The 26095-nt window shown below is 41.1% G+C and overlaps 1 protein-coding gene and 1 long non-coding RNA gene across 4 annotated transcripts in view; one reads left to right on the top strand and one right to left on the bottom strand.

Annotated features, from left to right (window-relative positions):
• LOC117269584 (uncharacterized) overlaps window positions 1-22954 on the top strand; it is a 28126-nt gene extending 5172 nt beyond the window's left edge. Inside the window, exons 5-6 of one of the 2 annotated variants that reach the window (XR_013488096.1) lie at window positions 5883-6055; window positions 22122-22954. This is a non-coding gene — a long non-coding RNA (uncharacterized LOC117269584). Of the gene's footprint in view, window positions 1-5882; window positions 6056-15747; window positions 17023-22121 lie in introns of those variants that run through there. The other variant, XR_013488097.1, reaches the window with a different exon arrangement.
• lrrc8aa (leucine rich repeat containing 8 VRAC subunit Aa) lies at window positions 1766-25414 on the bottom strand. 2 transcript variants are annotated; one of them, XM_033646696.2, is made up of 4 exons: window positions 25225-25414; window positions 14459-14609; window positions 9829-11953; window positions 1766-6159 (listed from the first exon to the last, which is right to left on the bottom strand). In XM_033646696.2, exons 3-4 carry the CDS (start codon window positions 11941-11943, stop codon window positions 5884-5886), a joined length of 2391 nt encoding a protein of 796 aa, XP_033502587.2. In that variant the 5' UTR covers window positions 11944-11953; window positions 14459-14609; window positions 25225-25414; the 3' UTR covers window positions 1766-5883. The 2 variants fall into 2 exon arrangements, with proteins under 2 accessions (XP_033502587.2, XP_033502586.2); XM_033646695.2 differs by lacking the exon at window positions 14459-14609.
• Between the last annotated feature and the right edge of the window lie 681 nt (window positions 25415-26095).

Genomic DNA, 26095 nt, shown 5'->3' with positions numbered 1-26095 from the left:
TGATGCCCATGTTGGCAACCAGAATCAGGCCGGATAATTTGGCCTGGTTCCAGAGTGTCACTTCTCCTGGGTGTCAGCTGAGTCGGGCAGCCAGATGGGTCTGACTTATTTCTTCCAGCATGCTGTGTTTAGGCCGATGCTGAGCTAGGTCATTTTTGATAATGGCCCAGTGATGTCACGAAGTTCACTGACAAAACAACTGTACCGTGCTATACATGTTTTCCAAACAAATTTAACATGCTAACCTTATTAGCACAAACCTATGGCATTTTATAATGTATAAATTAGCCTAGTGGCCAGCAATCTTTCCCTCTTCTCATAAAACCAGGGACAACAGCAACGTTTAACAAAGTTAACGGCACACATTACATCTGACAAGATTCACGAACAAAACAACTTTTATACTAAACATGTTTTCCAAACAAACACAAAATGCTAATGTTATTAGCACAAGCCTATGGCATTTCACATTGTATAAATTAGCCTAGCTGCTAGCGATCTTTCCCTCTTCTCATATAAACCAGGGACAACAGCAACATTTAACAAAGGTAACGGCACAAAATATGGCTCCATTACAACTCACAAAATTCACCAACAAAACAACTGTCATACTAAACACGTTTTCCAAACAAACACAAAATGCTAATGTCATTAGCACAAGCCTATGGCATTTTACATTGTATAAGTGTTACCCTTCAAAAAAGTTACATCCATGACCCTTCAAGTGGACAAAAATGTTCATTTTCTAGAAACTTTTGTAGTGTCCAACAAAAGGTCACAGGAGGGTGATTTTTGTCGGGGGGGGGGGGGGGGGGGGGGGTTAAAATTTGAAAATCCCAACTTTCAGCATGAAAATCCATTATTTGAACCTGTAATGCATTTTTATCCTATCCATGACCCTTCAAGTGGACAAAAATGTCCACCTGTCATTTAGCTATTTGTTATTGTTGCTATACCATCCATTTATCATGGATGGGATAAAATTGCATTACAGGGTCAAACAATGGATCTTCATGCTGAAAGTTGGGATTTTCAAATTTAAACCAAAATCACCCCCCTGTGACCTTTTGTTGGACACTTTCTATAAAATGGACATTTTTGTCCATTTGAAGGGTCATGGATAGGATAAAAATGCATTACAGGGTCAAATAATGGATTTTCGTGCTGAAAGTTGAGATTTTGAAATTTCATCCAGAATGACACCCCCATGCAAAAAAATCACCCCCCTGTAATCTTTCATTTGTCTGTGAGGGAATTTTTGAATTTTGGAAATGGACAAAAATGTCCAGGGGTAACACAAGGGTTAAATTAGCCTAGCGACGAGCGGAGATTTCCTCTTCTCATATGAAACCTGGTCTCAGCCGAGTCGGGCAACTGGATGCAGCCCAACTTAGGTCTTCCAGCGTCTTACTGTTTGGGCCAATGTTGGGCCATGTCATTTTGGATACCTGGGTAGGCTTAAAAACATAATGTCAGTAAAGTTGCCATGGTAAAAGTGGTCATTCTGACTCTAACTATCTGACCATGACGCACTACTACTTATAGTCTGACAGCCATTTCAGATATTTATTACACAGGGAGTATTACACTTATGCTGTCCCTACTAGCTAAAACAAGTCAAAATGTCAGCAGAGGAAAAAGATCTATTAACCTGTTTCATGTGTTTAAATCGGTTTCTCGGCAACAAGTTCAATAGTGTTTAGGATTTTCCCCTGAAAGAAGAACCATGTGCCAAATGAAGAATTAATCACTCTTTGCAACAGGATTTGGTGTTAAGTGTTTATTTCATTATCATGTGTCAGAATGGTACAAAACGTAGGGTCTGAACATCAGGAAATACAGTTCAGTTGTCCATTGTTACAGACATCCTGCTTAAAAAGCCAGTGTTCAGTCCACTTGGCAACAATTAGATAATAAAGGCCTTGTCACGTGATACAGACGGTGCTGATTAAAACAAGTCTGTCCATCCAGCTTAAAGTTAATGCTCAACAGTGATTGCTGCTAGGGGTTAAGTGGTGTGGCTTTCAGTATGGCTATAATGCACACAAGTTCAGCATCTGCAAACTCATGCTGCAAGATGAAATAGATGTGAACCCCGAATAAAAGGAACTGTTTTCATATCCCTGATCTACAGGCATCAGAATACAGAGATGAGTGAATCATACATAGTAAATACAATCATGTATTCAAAAAAGGTTTTATACACAGGTAGTGATTAGATGTCAATGCAATCATGGCAGTTTTTTTGAATAATGCGATTTCTGAGTTCAAGTGAAATGGTTACAACCGTCCAAAAATGTACACACTTCAGAAATATTACAGATATTAACAGTGTGTGGGCACCACACTGGAGGGAGAGATCATCTCCATTTACAGTATGTTAGATTGTCATGACTTGCTTCTGCTGAGTTGTGAAATCCTGTCCTTTTTTGGGAAATGAGCTGTGCCCACAGAAATCAGCATGTCACTGTCTGCTGTAAAACCCCCTCTTGATCCAAATGAGTTAATCCTGTCAGAATTAACTGATAAATCACGCTGTTTCACACAAACTACACTACTTAAGGCATCATAACATAAATACAGAGCATTTCGTACTTTGAAGAAATTCAGGAGAGGCAACACAAAAGATCAAAACAAAACTTTGGGCACATTTTAGCACACAATTTAAAAAAAAAAGAGCTAATTGATTTTTTTGTAAGTGTTTACATGAGAATGGGCCATCTCTGACATGACACTAAAGTGCCTGCGTAAGAGTTTTCAAGTAACCAAGGGATATTTTGACTAAAACTTCTTCTTTTGGTTCTCTGCAAATGGCTGACTAACCTCAGCTAAGACCCGTCACCCGATTCAGTGACGCTGACAAGCAGGAAAGGGAGTCTGGCTGCGGGTTTTAATGTGCTCATCTTGTGACTCAGAGGGAAGTGACTGTTGAGGACTGTATGGCTGCAGTCACAGCTCTGGAGGTCAGGAAAAAAGGGTATTTGTCAATATAAATCCAAATATTAGCAGGAAAATGTGACTCAGAAAATTTGGCTGTCTACAGATGTGTCACAATGCTGACATAGATTGAATATGACAGAGCTGAAATGGCGAATGGACGGATATATGTAAAGCAATTTTAGCAAATCCAAGATGTGACTAGCATCCCAGTGATGCCCTGAGAAAGATTTCTATGGCACTCTCAAGCTTCAAGAGTTAAATAGACTAAAACCGCTGTACCAAGGATCAATTCAGGGTCATAAAAAGAATATTTAGCTGTGACTACTCAACCTCTGATAACCACCATGTTAAGGCCAAAAGACATTTGATACAACTGACAGGCATTGTTTCAACATCCTAATTTGACACTCTGCGGTGCACTGCAGGAAGGAGATTTTTAGTGTCAGCAGCAGTGACAACTGCACTGCACCACCACAATGAGCCATGTTACTATCTCTTAGTTTGGAATGACGTACCAGTCTTCCCACAACTTGTCCCTATATCTGAAACCACCTACTGCAATAGATTATTTCTATTTTTATAATGTGTATATACTGCATATGCTAGTACCTAAATGTCCTTATTTGCACTCATTATTTGGCAACAACAGGTCACTACCTGTAAAGTGTACCGAAAAACATGTTTTGTCTCTTTCTTGGCACCACAATAATTCATCAAGAGCAGAAATGCCACTTAAAAACATGTCAAACAAGTTCATACATACTGGAAAAGCTGAGATTTCCTTTAAATTACTGAGTTTCACTGATGTCATCTGTTCCTTTTTTTTACTTAACCTGTGACCTTTGCTTACAACTCAAAGCTGGCTGCTAGTCAACACAATCAAGACTGAGGCTCTTCTTTCAGAAGTGGAGCAAATTACCTATGACCCCGAGAAGGGCATTTAGATTTAGCCAGGGACTCAGTGGAACAAAATTCACTGTGAACAAAGGTGCGATTGTATTATTACAGTAAAACTTCCCTTAAACCTCTTTAACAAAATAATTTAAATTCAAAGCTAAACAGCTGGTAACAGTAAGACCACATAATATATGACTGATATAAAACATCTCAGCTATACATTTTAGAACACACACAAAACAAGTCATGAACATGATGTTTGTGATCATTAACAGGGCATGCGGCTTGTGAAGGATAAGGCCATATTAGCAACAAGATGCCTGGCTGGAGTAAACATAGCAGGGTTACTCCAAACGATGCAATTAAATCCAAGGTCTTAATAAGAAAAGTGTTTCAAGCAGACAAAGCATGTTGCACTAATTTGGACCATGAATGTGGAAATCACATAGTCTGCATACTCTGGAATAAATGTTTTCCCTCGGGTAGGTTGGTCAGAACCAGTTTCCTTCACTATAATTTCCTGTTTGTCCTCAGTTTGCTCTTCAGTGGATAAACAAAGCGCAGAAAAATGTCCAGTTTACCCTGATGTAAACTGAGCATGATAAATAGAGGGGCTAGCATACAAACAGCTGGGCACTTGAGTCACCAAAAACAACACTTTTTCTTTTAGGGACTGGCAGTACCTTGCAGCTAGTTAAGACTCTCCTGTCTCACATCTGCAGGAGTTCATCCTCTTGGAGGTAATAATCATCTTAAGTCTCTTAAAAGTACTGTTTTTCATCGACATATTCTGGATGAATGATTAGCATTGTGCAAGCTTGCGTAAGTTTCAATTTAACGAAGACAAAGAAATCGACTGTGATGGAGTTTTCTAATTGAGTGCGTTCCCCTGTACTTCCTGTCAGGTGGGGGACACCTTGTGTTATTACTATCTAGTCAGGTAAGCAACACGTACATCAGCCTTCAACTAAACAAAGGTCACTTAAGATCTTTGACAACAAGTATATGTTCCATAAGCAACTTAAAATAAAATCATACACAAAAACAGCGAATCAATGGTTGTGTAGAATGTGTGGCATTCAGTCCCTCACTGGATACTGATCGCGTCTAATTTTAATGTTGAACCAATCTCAACACAGCCTGTGTCCCAGGCCCAAACATGATACCAATGTGTGGTAGCATTTAAAAGTACCTCATTATATAGCTCAAAGCCAAAATAACTTCTTGACCTTGTTTCTTGTCCAATCACAATCAATCTCACAAACTTTCATAAGACACACCCGTAATGTGTGTGATGTTAAGTCATATAAAATAAAGTCTGTGCCACCATGCCTACTGAAGACATGTTGTTTAGAAAAGCAAGAGTTCCACACCACAGCTCCCACACAGTTTAGAAATCACCTGCCACTCTGACTAATGTTACAAATTAACAGCTGCAGGGTATTTAGACTTGCACTGCAGAGTTTGTCCCCTGTTGTTTTCTCTGATGTTCTTTCATCAGTCCTCTGAGTTAAGGCCTAAGCTGTGAGATCAGTTGTGGGACGATCTGTTGACCGTTGATCGTCAGAGTTATTTTGTTCACATAAAAAGATGCCTCCGAGCATGTTGGGGGTGCAGAGAGCCTGAAGAAAACAACAGGACCAAACGTTCATGCCTCAACAAATTGGCTGTCAGTTGCATTTTAATTTATGTATGAACATCTGCCAGTATTCTGAGCCACACGGGGCGCCGCAACTGCAAATGTAACTGTATAAATTTCAAACGAAAATTTTTGAGTCTCAAGGCCAGAGGAAGTTCAGGCAAACACTGCTTTGAGCACGTTCATTTGGCGCATGTGTCCCATGATCCGCAAAGAAATGATAGTGAGCACATTTAGCTCACTGGCAAGGCTGAATCATGCAGTTTTTTTATACAATAAGCCATTTTTCGGAGCCTGCATGGCCGACACTGCTGCAAACTTCTAGTTTGCATATACAAACAATATCACCACTCTGTTATTTCTTAAATCAAACTTCTCTCCTCTGCAACTTTCCACTGGGGTTTAGTTCAAGCTTGCTCCTTATCGGCCCTCCAGAGCTGCTCTTTGACTTCTGGCGGCAGCGTGTTGAACAGGTCCTCCTCCACCACCAGACTGCTCCTCTTCAACAGCCGACACTCACCGAGCTCCACCGGGAGACACTCGAGACGGTTCCCTCTCAGCTCCAGCTGGGTCAATCCGGTGAGTTCCCCGAAGCGTGATGGCAGCGTCTGCAGGCAGTTGTTTCCCAGATTCAGAGTACGCAGCTTCTTGCACTTGAACAGTTCTGGGGGCAAAGTCTCGATCTGAAGTGGAGAGGATAAGGAAAAGAATGTGTAGTGTAAGTTAAACAGTGAACAGAAAGCCTGAATTGTCAATTTTTTGAATCAATATGCATTGGCAGGTGAGGCCACAATCTGCAATGTGAGCAAAGGGCATTAAGAAAATGAGGCGGCTGTTTCCACTGTAGTGACTAGAAAAGGTTCAGTTCTAGTCAAAATAAGATCAGAGGGCAATCGGGCTTTGTTGTTAGATTTAAGGTTAAAAAGTCTCATTAACAAATTTAGGATAATGGGGAAAAATGGCTTCAAAGATGTCAATGAATAAGTTAAAACCAACATTCAGCAAAACTATATGTAATTTTTGTTTATCTAAAAATAAATTTCAATCTGTATTCATTGATTGTCTAAAGAAATCACATCCTCTTTAAACACCTACATGGACACAATATTCATAATTATGCAACTAATTTGAATTGATAATGTGCGAACAGTGTGAAGAGGAGTTAGATAAGAGAGGCCTTAAAAACACAAGAGACACCAGAGGGGTCCTGTTTAATGGAACTATTTTTGGCTGCACACAAACCTGCTGGAACCTATTTTCAGAGCGCAACCACACAAGTAAACGCAATAAAACAGCAGTAATAGTAGCCTTTATTTAAAACACATGATCCTGAGTGGAAAGCAGTGTTTTCAGGAAAACTTCTCACAGTGAACAGAATGAAATTCCTGCATTGTGAAGCAAATTAACAGCATTTTATTAAGAATGAAATGATCCACTTCAGCCAAAGCCAAGCTTAGTTGTTTGTAGGTTTGTGTCAGTTTTGACACTTCAAATGTCCTTTGTTTTTTCTAGTAAAGTACATCAAAAAACTTCCCAAACATACTTCGGTTTTAAAGCGCATTTTGCCTAAGAATTGGCACTAAATGCTTCAACAGAATCTGTCAAACCAGACATGTCAACAGGTTATACACAAGTCACTGAAACAGGAAGTAACTAGGAGTCCTTTTCATTATACTACCATATGCTTTAGTACATGTGATGTTTTCTGTGCTGTAGACAAGTTGTCATTATTCCAGTTTGTTCCCTACACCTCCTTACCTGTTAAAATGCAACGATTTTTGAAATACTATTAATAAAAGCTATTCATGAGACAAGAAGCTGAGTTGTGCCACACTCCTGTCCTTAGAACATTACCCTCGAAAAGAAAGTTGTGAGACATTTGTTAACTGTGTGGCTAAACTAGTTTAGACCAAGGATTTGAATAACACAGACTGAAGACTTGTTTGCTCAGCATTTTAATTATAAACTGTCACATAAATATAACAAATTACATGTTTTACACAACAGAATGTTCCTCCTGTCAGACATAACAACATAACATTAAATAAATAAATACAAAATGATAAACTTTTTGTTTTTTTAACAAATTTTTCCAAAAAGGTCCAAAAATCTTTTAGTGTTGGCTTGCATCGCCTGGAGCTGCTGGTCCTCCTTAGCCTCCTCCTTTTAGGAACACTAACAATGCTCCCACATCATGCCTTTGTGGTGGCACCGCTATTTGCGCCAGGCCATGTAGGATCCACTTCCTCACATTCCCGACCACAAGTAGCGGCTCCAGCTCCAGGAGGTGATGAGCCATGACCACTGGAGGCCACAGGCTCATGGTTTCCCAATACACACGAGTCCCCATTGGCCTTGTGCATGACAGAAAACCACGGCTGTTGTGTCCTCCCATTGTCTGTCCCTGCTCTTATCAGTGGATTTTTAGAGCTCCTGGAAGATATCAAACATGGAATTTATTAGTGAGATGTAGACACACTGAAACCACTAGAATATGATGGCACCCTACAGGCCATGACACACATTATTTCAGTCAAATAACATGCTTAACAATTGATGATGGGCTCTAAAAAAGTGTCAGCCACATGAATGCAAGTAATTTTCTTACTGTCCTAACATGATATCCTTCTAACGTGTATATACCTACAGCATCTGCTTTTTATCGGACCTTGGAGGTTATAAGGCAACATTTGATACCATGCTTTATAAAACCCAACACTTTCTCATGTGAAAGTACCCAACCCATGAAAGTAACACATTTTCTAACCAAGGTCCAATAAATAACAGATGCTGTACAACACAGACGATAGGAGAGTGCTGATATGACATAACTAAACGAGTTGTGAATAAAATATGCGTAAACACACGCTGCGTTAACATTACATTACATTTCAAAACATAAAATAACTTAACATAAGGAGCACTTACGTTTGTAGTGTTTCTTCACCATCCCGTTCCAATGAGCCAGATGTAGGGGCAGAGTTAAATAGGCCTGTCATGGCTTTCAGCTTAACTCACTTCCAGGAAGGCTGCTCTTGCATGTCTTCGCTCATGCTCCTCAGAGATCCCTTTTTGCTCCTCAGAGCAGAAATAAGAGCTGTGGGACAGTCTTCAAGATGGAGCACAAGAATGACTCAAATAAGAGACTTGGAATGCACCCGCTGGTAGACGTCCACACCAGCTGTTGTTTGGCTCTGTAGTCAGCGTGCTGCGCTTGTTCTTCTCTGAATTTATTGGCAGCTCGAACTCTAACTTTAAAGGTGTTCCACCACCTACTGTATTGACTATGTAGAAACTTCTCCTTTTAACTCAATGAAAGTAATTTGGCTTTGGATTAAAGTCTATTTATCAACCATGATTTCATTATTGGAATAATACGTAATATTAATTTCCCATTACCTGCTGATAATTTACCGGCCCCATATATATCATGCATCCCTAATGCCAGGTTCACACTACATGATACCAGCCCGATTCTATTTTTTTTTTTTATTCTTCTATTTTTACTTTTTATCTGTTCCCGATTGCCTTGATAAAGTTAATGCATTGCAACGTCATTTCAAACTCAACACTTCCTGTATCTGTTTCAAATTAAAAGCCCATTTATAACATCTGTTAAAAGAATTCCTTCATTTTCTAAACGGGCTTTTATTGTGAAACACTTGCAGGAACTTATTGTGGAGGATTCAGTGACTTGCATGTTTACACGTGGTACTTCAAATGTAGCTCCTGCCATCTAGTGGAGCTTTTTACCTTACTACAACAACATTTCGGCTGGCATGTGAACAGACACAGTGACCGAAATAATAGCAATAATAATAAAAAAAGGACAAGAATAACCTGATGACATCACACATTGTGAAAGACGACCGGGGATAATTGGTGAGTACCATCATGTAGTGTGTCATGTTTATGACTCCACAATCGGCTATTGTGACATAGTGACTGTTGGAACAGACAGAAATGTTGTGTCGTGTGAACCAGGCATAAAACAGACCAAAATTATATCAATGTTTTCAACTTCTGTCTGATTTCAAATCTAAACTTCTAAGGACAATTTAAAACTCAGAAATATAAAGCATCGTATATATTGATAATTCACAACTGCAAAACTGCCAAAGCCTCAGTCATGTGGTTATCTTTAAAGCCATAATGCCCAACCTGTCTCCTGAGATAGCAACAGTTATAAGCGTTGATCTTCATAAACACCTTATCTGGCCTTTGAGCTAATCTTATTCACACATGATACAAAGATAGAGGGAATTATCTCTCCAAAAACACAGGAATTATGAATAAGCTTTTACTTAAGTTAAACCATGGATGGGAAATTTAAAGGAATTTTTGCCTCTCACCCTGTTTGCTGTTACAGCGAAGTACTGCAGGTTCTGGAGGAAGCCTACATCAGCATGGATGTTGGTCAGATTGTTGTGACTCAGGTCTAAGAAGCGCAGCTTGCGACAGAAGAAGAGCTGGCTGGGGATCTTCTCTATCTTGTTTCTGTTCAGATACAGCCTCTCCAAGTTGGTAAGTGTTCCGATCTGAATGGGGATGTAGGCGATCTGGTTGTACCATAGCTTCAGGCACACCAGCCGGTGCAGGTGCTGGAAGCTGATGATCTCCTCTATGGTCTTCAGGTTGTTGTCCTTCAGGTCAATCTCCTGCAGGTTGTGCAAACTAAAAATGGAGTGTGGAATGCGTTCAAGGTCGCAGCGAACAAGCTCAAGCTCCGTCAGGTTGACCATTTTCTTCAGGCTGTTGAGCACCATCAGCTTGGTGCCCTCGTTGTTGATGGAGAGCTTCTGGAGGTGCACGCCCACATCCGTCACGACCTGTGGCAGCTTGGTCAGGTTGCTTTTCAGACGAAGCACTTTGAGCCTTTTGAGCTCCCGAAGCCCATCAATGACGATGTAACGATTGTTCTCAGCGCTCAGGTTCCCAGTTAAGTGAAGCTCACTGAGGTTCTTCAGGCTGTAGATCCACAGTGGGATCTCCTTGATGTCTGTGAACTTGATGTGAAGAGACTTCAGGTTCTCTCTCAGGAAAGCAAGAGCTGGAGCCTCAATTTTAGCTGGTGTATGATAGAGCCACATCTCTCTCATGTTGGAGAGCTGGGCGATGATTGGTGGGATAGTTACGTCCGGGATGAGCTCCAGCTTGAGCACTTCCAGCTCAACTAGATCAAATACTGTGTCTGGGATTCCACTAAGCATAAACAGATGCAGCTCCTGCTTATCCTGGGAGGTCTTGGTGATGCGCTGCTTCAGCTTCTCCATCGTCCACTCATTGTTCAGGTTCAGCTGCCTCAGCTTGTTCTCGCTCACCTCTGACAGAAACACAGCAAAGCGTTTGGAATAGAGAGGATCATACTGATCTATCATGTGCAGCATGAAGGCAAAATCGTTCTTCAAGTCAGGGATGTCGCTATAGCTGCTTTCCTCGCGGATTGATTCAAAGGAGTATCGTTTGAGGGAGCGGCTGAGCATCCAACAAAGAGTGTACATGCAGATAAGACCATAAACCACCACCAAGCTGATGTAGAAACAGGCCAAAATCTTGAAAAGAGTGGCTAACGGGTGAGCACAATAGAATGTGCTGTACCCTGTTAATTTCTGTATGTTCACTGTGCACACTACACTGAACCTGATGTAGCGCACATAGTAGGCTGTGTAGCTAATTATCAGTACAAACTTGATTACTTTGATGATGGTCTGACGTATATAAAGACGGTATACTATGTCACCCTCCTCTACGTGGATCCTGAACTTCTTCACCTTCTCAAAAAGAGCTTTGGCCTGCTCCCCTTCCTTTTTATCCAAAACCCCAGTTTCAGAGCGATCTACAATTCCTTGTTCAATTCTGGACTTTGTTCGTTGCAGCATGGGTACACTAGCCTCAACATCCTCGCTCACACATGAGGCCTTCTTATCCATCGAACCGTTCATCTTCCCCAGAGGCTTGGGGTCGCTCTCCTCCACCACGGTCTCAGACAAAGCCCTTGTTGTCCATGGGGAGTCAAAGCACTTGAGGAGGATGGAGACAAAGTGCTCCAGTTTAGAGCTTGTGCGGGGGAACTTGAACCAGAAGTTGCTGCAGGCCAGGAAGATAAGGGTGTGGAGTAGCACCAGATATGGGAAATATTTGGCAAACCAATGTAGTTTGTTCTCGTAGCAGACAGCATCGACGTAGTTATACTGATGACGGTCAAGGTCATACTGAATGCCTTTGGGTTCCGGTGCATAGGCGGTGCTTACATTTGGGGCGGGCATGGTCTCGCAGGACTTGTTGACCACCCACTTGCAAGGCAGGCAGATCATCTTGTCCTGCGTGACCTGCAGCGTACCACCGAACACCGCAATCATCAGCATGACGATTGAGATATAGTCGGTGAAAACATCCCACCATGGCTTCAGGATACGGTACGCTGGCTGGGTGTCAGCAAAGTACCGGAGCTCTGTGATGGGAATCATGATGGTTTATCTAAAAAGACAGAAAAAATGGGAAATTAGTGGGTGATCTATCAAATTTAAAACTCCATAAACTCTACTCTTTAAAACTCCAGTGGGCCTCTATTCTAATGAAATGTAATCCCATCGGTTCCTTCAATTTGTGCATTTAAAAGGCTGTAATAGTCAATATTAGATTGGGCGGTCTTAGGCAGTGTCATTATTTAGGATCCTTGTGGCCTGAAAGTAGAGCCTGTTCCTGAGCCTCTCAGTGCTGGCCTGGTGTATCCAGTACTATCTTCCCAACCTCAGCAAGGAGAAAGGCTGTTATCTGGGTGGTTGGGATCTTTAATGATTCTCCTGGCCTTATTATTGCATTGCCTGGTGTTAACAGCCAGGTAAGGCCCCTTGTGATGTGGACACCAAGGTACTGGAATCTGTCCACCCTCTCCACCAAGAACCCGTTGATATTTGGGAGGGTAATTGGTCAATCAGTCCATCAGTTGATTGACAGGATATGTATTAATAAAATTTTGATGCAATATTTGAGTAATTTCTAAGCATATGGTTACGGTATGATCACACAAAATGAGAAATTTTAAGATTTATGTGTGTATTTTCAACAGACACTGCAACTAATGATTATTTTCATTCCCTGTTGTTCTGATTATTTTCTAAATCAATCGATGAATTGGTCTGTCTAAAAAAAAAAATTAAGAATCTAGTGAAAAATGCCCATCAAAATTTTTCAGAGCCTACGGTGACATCTTCAAATATATACACATTTTTCCAAACACTCAAGAACCTGAATACATTTAATTTTCAGTTATGTAAAGTTTTTGCTTGAAAGATAACCTAAACTATGAATGGCTACTCAAAATATCTGCCGATTACTTTTTTTGATGATGAATTAATTTGCACCCTACACCCTTGTGTATCACTAGCTTCTTTATGTTTGGAGCAACAATGCAAGTCTACGTTTGCTAAGGCTTCTAAACAAATTCAAATGTATGTAGTGCAAAGCATCTACCTCTACAACTACAAATAGCTTCAAATGGATACCATATTAATACATGTAGAAAGACATTCCCTCTTCTGCTAGCTCAATGCTAATATACTGCACATAATCACACAGATATGCAATTTGGTACTGAACTCATCATCATACACACAGTCCAGTCAGCATGTTTAAGGTCAAGTAGCATACAAAGACCGGGAGTCATTGTATTAGCTGTAAAGTCTACGGAGCATCAGCCATATCCTCGGCATCCTGCATGCGCCGACAGCACACTGTGGTTCAGAGACTGCAGAGTTAGCTGGAAGTAAAAGGGCCACAGATCCTGACACAGCATGCATGTTCACACACAAGTCACTGTTTCTTCATCTATCACCTGATGTGCAGTGATTTCTCTGCACAAACATTTTCATGGCATGACGAAGTGGTAAAAGCCTCTTCTTTCAGGCTAATACTTCATTCAAATCACATTTTAACATATCAAAAAATATAAACATGAGTGACTATTTCAATTCTTCCATTTTCACTCCTTCAAGCTGAGATTAAATTATCTGAATCAGTGAGGATACTGAACAACAACTTAAACTTTGACTGAAGGCTCTCAAGAAAATATTAGTGATACCAAGTGAGATTTGGTTGCTGACAACTTAATAAAGAAACCCCAAAACCAAGACTCTCCCAGGCGTCCATTTATACTTGAGTATTGTCAAACCACAACTAGGCTACTTCCTCACACGCTATATGTGTAAATAATACAAGAAAATTAGCAATCTCACCAATTTTTTTTCATCAAGTTGTGTCAATGCTTAATGTTAACCCCAGATTAAACTGTTATCTTTGAGAACATCCAAATATCACGTTCTGATGACTTCTGCTTTGCTGTTCTGAAAATGTATCACCCTGCCCGCTCCACTCACCCCTTACTTACAGGAAAAGGATGAAATAGGATAGCTGGTCAAGTGGTCACAAAAAAAGCCTTGTTTTATCCAGTTCAAACCAGAATGGCAGTACAGTCACTGTGGGCCTCCTCTGTGAGGTTGCTGCTTTACTTCAACTGAGAAATCACAGCACACAAAGCTGCCAAAACACCTCTGTGAGCATTCACATGGTATTAGGGACAGAAATCTCTGACACCAATGCAATTTCTATTACACTATGGCCACAGATTAGACACACATCCAAAACTAGAACAGCACAATAAATGTGTTTGGCTGCTTACTATCTCTATTTCCTGTGCCAAGTACAAATAGCAGACAAACTTAAAGCAGTAGGCGTGTTCCCAAAGTCAAACTGTATAGATAATGGCCCTTCACATGAGGGCACTGATAAGGTCAAGTAGACCTCTTTGTTTGTAACAACAAAGATTCATGTACCATGTCTTAAAATAGAAGTTTTTGAAGACTCATCAGCAGCATCAAGTTACAGCAAACATGCACTCACTGACATCATTAGGACATCCAAGATTAGTTTCACAATATCCTGGCACAGGACAATAAACAACAATATGAAAGCAGCTTATCTTGCCTGTGCATCACACTGCATGTCTTTCCAAACCACTCCTCCAGACTTTCCACCAAAGACTTCTCCTTTGTGGAACTAAAGCCAGTAGGCGATTTGATGGGGGAGGAGGGACACGCCATTCCCCCTTGCAAACATACTCGCTTCGACTGGCCTCCTAAGTGCACAGAAAACAATATGGCAGTGAATTACTGAATCATAACACAAGTTATTCATTAGACTGGGATTCGTCACCTCTGTTAAAAATTAGCAAATCACCTACTGACGATAGCTATCTGATCACTCTCACCACCACCAGAGGAATTCAGTAAACTAGTACTAAAATGCAAACTGGATTAAAAAAAGAAAAAGGTCAAGACTGGATTATAAAGATACTCTGCTCTTGGCATCCTGCTTGTAGCTCTACCCTGGTACATTTCTCCTGAGTTTGTTCCCTGAACAAAGCTGCTTTTGTGTAGGCAGTCATTGTAGATGAGGTCCTGACACATGGGCTGATAGAGGTGCGGGCAAACCTGGCTGCTGTGAGAGGCAATATATTACAGAGTCAACTATAAGCTTCCTCAAGGACAAGCATCTCTCAACTCAAGCTACAGTCAAACAGAACAACAGAGAGAAAATCCTGACTGTACTGTATATTCGCAGTTTATACTGGATCTACCTTTAGAAAGAAAATAAAGTAAACCTGAATTTAAAAATGTAACAATGTAGCTTTATCATCATTAATTTTAATCTGTCCAATACTTTGGTTTATGACCAAATACTGGCACATCTCACGACACTCCCATCAACCTCTGCTGAACTTTGTGTTTAGTGCTAATTAGCATGTTAGCATGCTAACACCATCAACTAAGATGGTGAGCATGGTAAACGTTACACCAAAGATCCACTATAACAAAAGATAACGCATTACATATTGTGCCAATGGTATGGTATGGCATATACCTAGTCACAGACTTTTGTTCACCTTGACTTTTGCTTACAGCGATGGCCCTGTTGTTGTAGTCAAGTCCAAAAATTCATGTAAATGCATGTTAAAATTAAAAACAGTACACTTATGAGATGAGCTGGGTATGACAGCCCACTGGGCAACCAGAGACTTCCCCATCTTTGGCTCCTTTCAGTTCGGATCTCTCACCCTTTTTGTTTCCTTCTTTAAGTTGTGAATATCATTCTGTTTTTCCTTAAAAATAAACCTTATTTTATTTTATTCTATTTTATTTCATGTTTCAGTCTCAAGTAGAGTCTTAGTTTGTTAAGAGAGATGGTAACATTTAATACAACTCTTGTCTCTTCAGCTCCAGTCAGTGATATACTTCCCCACATGACTGGTGAAGGCTGGGAAGCCATCGGCCATTGTCCAAGCCAAGCTGCACCAATAAAGATAGTCTGTAAAACATCCTATTGGTGCCAATTACTGAAAGGAGAATTTTGTCATTGTGGCAACACATAACACATAATGTTCACTTTAAGTTTAATCAGTGTCAGTAGCGGCACCTGTTCTGACATTTTAACAGGTAATAGTCAATAACATTTAAGGCTAGTGCCATACAGACAAGGGTGTTCCCAAAACAAACTGATGAGGTGACCCTCTCTATCCTCTGTTCAAAACTGCCACTTCTTTGACGTTGACGTTAATGGCGGGCATTTTCAGCTCACCCTTTTTCATCATCTTGTACAGTTTGTGGACACCTTGTTGTTGTCTCTGCTCCAATGCTGAATGCCTTCTACCATTCAGTGGTGGGGAGCGCACTATTATTTGCACTATCATGCTGGGGCAGCGGCATGAAGGCTACAGAGGAAAACAAGATCAATAAGCTGCTGAAGAAGGCCGGGTCTGTCCTTGGGACCAGATTAGATCCAGTGAGTGTGGTGACTGAAAGGAGGATGTTACAGATGCTTTTGACCATCATGGACAACCCCTCCCACCCACTACATGACACCCTGACCAGGCAAAGAAGCTCTTTGACCAACCGGTTTATCCTGCCTCGGTGTTCTACAGAGAGACATAGACGCTCCTTTTTGCCCACTGCCTTAAGACTGTACAACTCATCCATGTGCTGACCCCCCCCACCCCCTTTCTATTTCCTATGGACAGTCTACACTTTGGTTTTTACTGCTTGCACCTTGTGTCACTGTGTTTTTATTAGTATTTTTATAATATGACCTGTGTTTTTATTGTCTATTGTTTTGTATTGTTTCTATTGGCTGCTGTGGCGCTGAAATTTCTCCTCAAGGGGATTAATAAAGTACCTACCTAGTACCTACCTACCTACCTACCTACCTTTGTGACTAGCTAGTTACCTAGCTAACTTGTTAATTTCACAATGCTTTAATGCTAATGATAAAGTGGTTACAGGAAATGAGCTGAACAAAGCTGTCACTCATCTGATGATAGCAATGTGCTTTCCTCACCTGGGACAAGAGTGTGTCGATGAAGCACTGAAGCATGAAGCTGTTAAATTTTACTCATGTAGTGGCTGGCTAGCTCACTGACTCCACCATGTGAGACGGCACATTTGGAGATTATTTCACCAGTTCTTAGCTGTTGAAACCATTATGTCCAAATCCCAGTGATGTGTCCACAGCATGCAGTCCAAAGTAGTTGCTTGAAGTAATACTTCACCCACAAATGACCATTTGTAAATCAATTAGTTATGCTGTGTTACCTTAAATTTGTTAAGCTAACCTTGTTTATCTCGCATGCCTCCACAAAAATCAGCAAACACACTGATTAATTAATTGATTTGAGACCACATTAACAACAGCAGAACTATATCAAAACATCTATTTATAAAAAACACCTTAGTACTGGAGTCTGGCTTTGAAGAGATTGTACATAAGTTTTACTTTAAGTTCAGATTTTAATAGTAAGGTTTTAGGAAGTACTGAGCATATGACTGCATAAATGAGGCTTAGAAAGCTGTGAAAATATTCTAAATATAGTGTGCAGTCAAAGTGATATTGACGTTTTTAAGTGGGTCTTTTTTAAGTATGGAACTAAACAACTGAGACAGCATTTGCTTAGTGCCGTTTCATTTAATGTACGTGACATGGGGGTTTTCTACCCAAAAGATGTTATACACAAACACTGCGATTCTGTCTATGTTCATAAAAATGAAGACTGACCAAGAGCACAACTTTTTCCCACATCAGGACAAATTATGATTAGGCCCGTTTGAAATGAAATGCGCCTCCCCTGGAAAGAGGACAAGAGCAGGCGGCTGCAGCAGGAAGTGATGACAAAAGGCTGCAGTGAAGTCGGACAGTTTCCAGCAGCCTTCAGTCTGTACAGGATGTCACTAGAACATTAACATCCTGTCAGATATGATGATGTTTTTTTAATGTGTTCAGACTCATATATCAGTTTGTTCTTAGTCTACAATTGTTTTAATTATGACATATGTACATGAAAAAGATTTAGCAGCAATCTGTAATTTCTGTTCAAGGCTCAACAATAAGGATTGCCCGATTGCCCGGGGCAAGTAAAACTCACGGTCGGGCATGTAAACTAACAACTCACTTGCCCGATCGGGCAAGTTGCTAAAAATAGTAAAAGTTAATAACTAATTGATAAAATAAATGTATTTTAAAACGTGCTCTTCTGCTCTGATGCAGCGGTCTCTCTGCCTGAAGTCACAGGCACACGCTGTGTAACAATGTCCTGCCCACAGCCCCCATTAATATTATTTTGCGCGACAGACGCTTCATATAATAACATAACAATATACTATTTATGGTGTTATGCTATCGTGTCATTTCTGTCTCTACATGGTCACGCGTTAACAATTCTCCTCTGCTCCCTGTATCGCGCACGGCGGAGTTCCGCCACACACACAGGTTAGCACGCTAGAGTGGCATTTTCCTGACCAAACCTGACCCCGAGCCCGGTGCATTTTGTCAGCTGACAAAGTAATTGAAATGGACAGTGTGTAAATAACCAACAGACTGCTGTTATGCACAGACAAACATGCTGCTCGCACAGCAGCTCAGCACGGCACTCATGCTGAGCTTGTGTTGCGTTCAGGCGTTGTCACGTAAATAACAACTTCCAACACTTAAATAGGTCATAGCACAAAACAGCAGCATGTCAAGTGACTTTTTACTTTATTATATTCAATAAAATTGTATGTTCCTAAATCTTGAGACACCTCATATGTAAGCTAGACAGACATTTCACCTGCTCATTACTGTGCACACATGTACTGTATGTACTTAGTCCTAAAGAGCCCTTCTGGTGCCAGTAGATACACAGAAACATCCCAGCAGGCTGTGCTTTGCAAGCATACAAAAAAGTTTCACGCATGTGAAAATTATTTTTCATGCGTGTGCTTCACCTCCGCTGCTACAACTCCATCCTAGGGGAAACACTGCTGTGTGCATTTTGTGCAACAGGTGGATGTGGTAGTCTACTGGGTTAGAGTAGTAGTAGTAGAGAGAGACCTAAATAGCGTTGAAGTACAGTAGAGCAGGGCAGAGAGATGGAAGCAAAATATATTAAACCTGGTGTTAATACAGCAGAACTGGAGAGAGGGGTGAAAAATAAATAGAGGTGGGCATGGCTCAAGTAGGGCGCAAAATTATAGATGGAGAACGATTGACAAATTTTTCACTTTAAGCCCTGACACTGTCATTTTTGTGTAGGAATTAAGCTACAATACATGACATACAGTACAGGCCAAAAGTTTGGACACACCTTCTCATTCAATGCGTTTTCTTTATTTTCATGACTATTTACATTGTAGATTCTCACTGAAGGCATCAAAACTATGAATGAACACATGTGGAGTTATGTACTTAACAAAAAAAGGTGAAATAACTGAAAACATGTTTTATATTCTAGTTTCTTCAAAATAGCCACCCTTTGCTCTGATTACTGCTTTGCACACTCTTGGCATTCTCTCGATGAGCTTCAAGAGGTAGTCACCTGAAATGGTTTCCACTTCACAGGTGTGCCTTATCAGGGTTAATTAGTGGAATTTCTTGCCTTATCAATGGGGTTGGGACCATCAGTTGTGTTGTGCAGAAGTCAGGTTAATACACAGCCGACAGCCCTATTGGACAACTGTTAAAATTCATATTATGGCAAGAACCAATCAGCTAACTAAAGAAAAACGAGTGGCCATCATTACTTTAAGAAATGAAGGTCAGTCAGTCCGGAAAATTGCAAAAACTTTAAATGTGTCCCCAAGTGGGGTCGCAAAAACCATCAAGCGCTACAACGAAACTGGCACACATGAGGACCAACCCAGGAAAGGAAGACCAAGAGTCACCTCTGCTTCTGAGGATAAGTTCATCCAAGTCACCAGCCTCAGAAATGGCAAGTTAACAGCAGCTCAGATCAGAGACCAGATGAATGCCACACAGAGTTCTAGCAGCAGACCCATCTCTAGAACAACTGTTAAGAGGAGACTGCGTGAATCAGGCCTTCATGGTCAAATAGCTGCTAGGAAACCACTGCTAAGGAGAGGCAACAAGCAGAAGAGATTTGTTTGGGCCAAGAAACACAAGGAATGGACATTAGACCAGTGGAAATCTGTGCTTTGGTCTGATGAGTCCAAATTTGAGATCTTTGGTTCCCACCGCCGTGTCTTTGTGAGACGCAGAAAAGGTGAACGGATGGATTCCACATGCCTGGTTCCCACTGTGAAGCATGGAGGAGGAGGTGTGATGGTGTGGGGGTGTTTTGCTGGTGACACTGTTGGGGATTTATTCAAAATTGAAGGCACGCTGAACAAGCATGGCTACCACAGCATCCTGCAGCGACATGCCATCCCATCCGGTTTGCGTTTAGTTGGACGATCATTTATTTTTCAACAGGACAATGACCCCAAACACACCTCCAGGCTGTGTAAGGGCTATTTGACCAAGAAGGAGAGTGATGGAGCGCTGCGGCAGATGACCTGGCCTCCACAGTCACCGGACCTGAACCCAATCGAGATGGTTTGGGGTGAGCTGGACCGCAGAGTGAAGGCAAAGGGGCCAACAAGTGCTAAACACCTCTGGGAACTCCTTCAAGACTGTTGGAAAACCATTTCAGGTGACTACCTCTTGAAGCTCATCGAGAGAACGCCAAGAGTGTGCAAAGCAGTAATCAGAGCAAAGGGTGGCTATTTTGAAGAAACTAGAATATAAAACATGTTTTCAGTTATTTCACCTTTTTTTGTTAAGTACATAACTCCACATGTGTTCATTCATAGTTTTGATGCCTTCAGTGAGAATCTACAAAGTAAATAGTCATGAAAATAAAGAAAACGCATTGAATGAGAAGGTGTGTCCAAACTTTTGGCCTGTACTGTATGTTGTTTTAATCAATAAATACAGTGTGAATAAAGATTACATAACATAAAAATAACTGCAGTCTTTGTTATTGATAGCCGCTTAAATTAAACAATTTTTATAGGGCAAGTAAAAACTGACTTCGGGCAAGTAGATCTCTGACCAACTTGCCCGACCGGGCAAGTGAAAAAAAAACCTTAGCGTTGAACCCTGCTGTTCATGGTTCAACCTCCATTTGACATGAATTCTTATGTACATCAGCATCATGTCAGTTTGTTGCTGCAGAGCAGACCTGTCCCCTCAGTTACAGAGGCTAAATAAATTGTGTCTGACTATTAGTAGGTTAATATTTTCAGTGGAAAAAGAAAAACCAAGACAACAGCTGTCATCAATGGACCTACCCTGTTAAAATAAAGGTTAAATAAAATAAATTAAAGATCAGTCAGATATAATCAGGGCTTCACATCTGTACAGATGTTATTTTAAGAATCCTCACATCCCACTGACCACAAGTCTCTGTGATGGCTGATACTTAAATAATTAAAACAGTCCAATGTTAATACACAGTAGACTACATATAGCTTCTGATGAATGTATTTAGTCTCTGAATACTAAACGTCACAATCAGTGAATGATGCAGATGAAGTTGTACACAAAACTAACCGGCACGCATTGTGATTGATATGTGCAGGCCTGGTTAATCTCGAATGAGCCTATTAGGACAAACTCAACAATTCAAGTATTTTTTTTATTTTTTTTTTATGCAGGGTAACATGAGGCCAGGAATTGTTGTGGCCCTAAAAACTGCTTAACCCTTTGAATTTAATTTCATAATGACACTGACAAATAAAACTATATTTATTGTTGATCTGATTTATGTTGATAGTCATTTTCAATACTGATTCAGTGAATAAAATCTGAGCATTCCTAATAAGACAGTATCATAAGATTTTGAATATTTTACGTGAACAAAAAATTCCTGACAATAAGATTTTGGTATCTTGCATAAATAACCTTTACCTGTATTTGAGAGGTTTCTGATTTTTATTCATTGGCCTGTTGGCTCACTTTAGCTACAGCTTATTCTAAATTGGGTGTCTTTATGGAGGTGCGAATGTAAAATGCATTACAAAGCCCTTGCGAAAGTTCAGTCAGGAAGACAATACTTTTCATGCTCAGGCTGTGAGTTTCTTTCTCACTCTGCCATTTACTCCTTGTACGCATGCTCACTCACCATCTCTAGGTGTTATCGTCTGGGTCTGTCAGTTGAGTCATCAGCTGTTTTTTGGCTGACTCACAATTAACCAACAGCACAGCAACACACCTTCTCTGTCAGCCTATCATCGTACTGCTCCTCATTTTTAATATGGTTCTTTCTCTGCCTTTGCTGCAGTGGTGTGCGCCCTCCACCTCCCCATCACCATCTAGTCTTTACAGATTCATCTGCCTCATCCGCCTCAGCAGTCAGCAGCCTCAGAGTCAGCAGCCACCACCACCACTGGTGTCTGGACTCAATGGAGGGATTTCTACCATTTCTCCCCCGTTTTTTGGGGGAGTTTTTCATTATCCACTGTGAGGGTCCAAGGACAGAGGGATGCTGGATGCTGTAAAGCCCTGTGAGGCAAACTGTGATTTGTGATATTGGGCATTATAAATAAAATTGAAATGAACTGAAATTAAATCTTGCTGCTGCTCAGATGTCTCTCAATCAAAAGATATCTCCCTCTGGTGTCCAAGCGCCAAAGATTTCTGCTAAATCTTAATGAGCACAAATAATCTGTCTATCTGTACTAGGGATGGGGCCGATCCGATCCAGTATCGGTATCGGGTTCCGATACCAACGTAATTCACGGATCGGAAATTTCCGATCCACGAGCCGCGTCTGTGCTTTCTGCTGGAATGATATGATGATTACTACATAGTAGTGTTGCACTGACCGCGGTACTAAAACACGATGGTACATATGATACCATAATGTTGGAGTAGGCTGCAGTACTACGGTACCTCAGGTACCACTACTGTGGGATAAAATCAAAGTCCAATCGCAAGAGCGTGAGTGTCCATGCGGCGTCCAATAACGGCGCGCACTGCCCACCTGGCACTCGATATGCCGCTGCAGTGGTTTGTATCCAGTGACATTTCAGGTATGAACTGAGCTACTGAGTATCTTTAAGCTATGAAAGTTATTATTAATTTCTTTACTTTTTACTTGTAGGTTCGATTTGTTTATATATGCTACAATGATTTGTTTTCCACTACAGAGCTCTATGGAGCATTTTACTGCCATTTGCGACTAAAAATAGTTTTGTGCGTGCAAAATAAATCATTCAGCTGTGCCAGTACAGATTTCAACCAGCAGCAGAAACTAAAGGCAAATCCTGCCGGTTGTGGGTTGAACGGGGGTCACAGACACAGACGGTAATGTATTCCTGTCAAATACGGCGGAGACTCATAGTGCTGCGCGGCGCAAGAACGGCTTACCGGCGACAGCGACTCCAGGTCTAATAATGTCCTCTTCTTGGCGTCATGACTGCCCAAAAGTACCTGAACAGTCGAGCCATGGTGGCACAAAGGTATGTGATGTTCAGAGGAGAAACGAGCCATTCACATTTCGCTCTCCGTGGCAGGGAACGGTCCACAAACCTCACCGCACTTTAGGGACCGTTCGTTACTTATGAAGGGACTGTCAGGGGAGGAGGGTGGCTGGTTGATTTTTATTTTATTTATTTATTTTATTTTGATCCCCCCTATTTTAATCACTTATTGATGCTGTTTTTGAAGTATGAATAAGTCAATAAGTAATTTATTCCATTGAAATATCATTGATGTATTATAGAAAAGTGATTTATCTTTTTATAAATGACAAAAGGCACATCTGCCTCATTTTCGCTGTGGTATCGTGATACTACTCAGAACCATGATACTTTCACTGGTATCGTACCGTGGGTCCCAATTTTGGTACCGTGACAAAACTACTACATAGTAGTGTCTACTTGAGTTGTATCTGTGCTGTTCAGATTAATATGACAGGTACTTTTTGTTTTTTGATAGTGTATATTGCACTAGTAACACTGTCTTGGAATTTAATAAATATTGACAATCAATTTGAAACCCTTACAGTTGCATAGGCTATTTGTTTTCAGGATGGGATTTTTCCTGTGAGCAGGATTTCCTGCTTTTCTGACCTTATACTTACCTCAAGTTGCCTTTTGGGACATACATGCATATATACGTACATAGCATACTTGCCTGTAGAGAGGAGTTTATTACAGCTTCATATAAAATCAACAATGATAATAATATTAAAGCAAACAGAGCTCTGGTATCGGAATAGTATCGGTATCGGCAGATATCCAAATTCAGGTATCGGGATCGTATCGGAAGTGAAAAAATGTGGATCGTGCATCCCTAATCTGTACACTCATATTTCATAATAAATATTATCTTTACGTCATTCTGCTGTCTCTCCTGATTGAGCTGTAGGTGTAACCACAAAACAAATTCAAGATCACATTCTTGGCCATAATGTGTCCACATATCTTCCCAAAACATGATATACTTCTTGTTCCTCCAAAAACAAGAGAAGCTGTGAAAACAGAGTTATCACAGCTTCTGATCTCAACCCATCTGCCCAACCCTGGAAGTGATGTACGAGTGAGTGCGACATCAAGAGCTGCAGCACACAGGGCACTGTTTTCAGCCTTGACCAGGTCTAACTGGTTCTAACTCACAAAAAGCCACTTTCCTTTTCATGACAGCACTGATGTTGTCATACTCACACACAAACACACACACACACACACACAAAACACATCTAAAACATGGACCATTCAAAACCATTTTGTGACAGCATAAAAGCATATGTTGAATATATATTTTAACTAATGTGACTAGTTATTTAGCCAATACTGATTTGCCCCATACTTATGCTCTAAGGATGTTACACCACATAACACACAGAGGCACTACATCCTGTAGTATCACTGCAATAGTCGTGTCATAATGAGGCTGGATTAATTCACTATGAACTTAACAATATAGGCTATCTCATAAACGCTGTAATATTACAGTTAAAATCAATGTGTTTTATTGAGAGACAGTTCACAATTTATATCAAACATTTTAATTGTAATTAATTGTTTACTGTCCCTGTGTTTAATGGGCAGCATTGTTTGTGTCATGTAACACCTACCCGTGCAGCGTTACCTTGCTGGACCTCAACAGTGGACCAAATGTTGATATGACAGAAAATATTTCATTAGCTATTCATGTGGGGTTAAGACTGTGACTGTAATGCAGTATAATTTAATAACATGCCTAGCCCACACAGCGACTTTTCATTAGGTGACTCTTGTCCACAACAACAGTGAGCCGAGTGGACGGGAAACGATGTCTCACACCGATGTCCAGTTAGCACGCTGCGGCAGTGAAATCACTGAGGACCACACAGCTACACTAGCTAGGTAAATACATGAGAAAATTAGGAAAAGACCCACCTGTTTTATTTAAGATGGTGTCTCTCGCCTCCGCCGCACACGGGTGACACATTTCTCAAACGTTTCTCAGCAGCTGTGTCTGGTCTGACACCGGGCCGGGGCCCCGTACGACAGTGACGGAGGAGAAAACCACACGGAGGTACGAGCCGAGGGGGTTCGGCCGCTCTCACGAAGAACACCGCTGCTGCACGAAACTGGCGGAAGTACATAACAGAGCCGCTGTCAAAATAAAAGCACGGCGGCAAGGTGATAAAGTGACAAAAACACCCTCTACCCTCGTTCACCTACTTTGTACATTTCTTCAAGTACCATACAAATTTAAATAACTTGTCTTTAACATGAGTCTTTATTCTATTTGGAGTGCAGGCAGTGGGGCATAGAGAGCGTGGGTCCTCCAAACAATTGGTGCTTCTCAAAGTCAAGGATGCCTCCTTGGTGGGAAGGGTCCTTCCTAGTGAGGTCCTATAGAGGCTAGGCAAGACTCCTTCCTAGCATTCCGTGAACTCACATTGGCCCAGGCTAGCCAGTACCTTGGTGTGTGTCATTAAAGCAGCCTTCGAAGGCAGAACTGATCAGTTCTGGCAAATCATGCCCAGTAGCAGTAGCTCAATCCATGAGGACTTGGGTTGGTAGCTAGAAGGTTTCCAGTTCAAGTCCCCATCTGGACCAAATATGCATGTCCTGGTAGCTGGAGAGGTGCCAGTTCACCTCTTGGGCACAGCCGAAGTGCCCTCGAGGAACATACCAAGCTCCCCAGCCACTCGGGGCCTGTCCATGCACAGTCCCCTCACTCTGACATCTCATGTAAGTCCTGTTTGTGCATCTGTGCACTTCGGGCCTATACATCAACAGAGTGAAAAAAACTGAATTT

Source organism: Epinephelus lanceolatus, chromosome 19 (genome assembly GCF_041903045.1).
Source record: "Epinephelus lanceolatus isolate andai-2023 chromosome 19, ASM4190304v1, whole genome shotgun sequence".
NCBI classification, from domain to species: domain Eukaryota; kingdom Metazoa; phylum Chordata; class Actinopteri; order Perciformes; family Serranidae; genus Epinephelus; species Epinephelus lanceolatus.
This window is presented reverse-complemented; position numbering and strand designations above follow the sequence as displayed.

Bases quoted from the DNA above. Each gene is read 5' to 3' on its own strand.
- lrrc8aa (XM_033646696.2), bottom strand. From the start codon at position 11,943: ATGATTCCCATCACAGAGCTCCGGTACTTTGCTGACACCCAGCCAGCG. The intron at 6,160-9,828 runs GTGAGAGGCAAA...TCTCCACTTCAG, and splicing joins TCGCTGTAACAGCAAACAGG to ATCGAGACTTTGCCCCCAGA.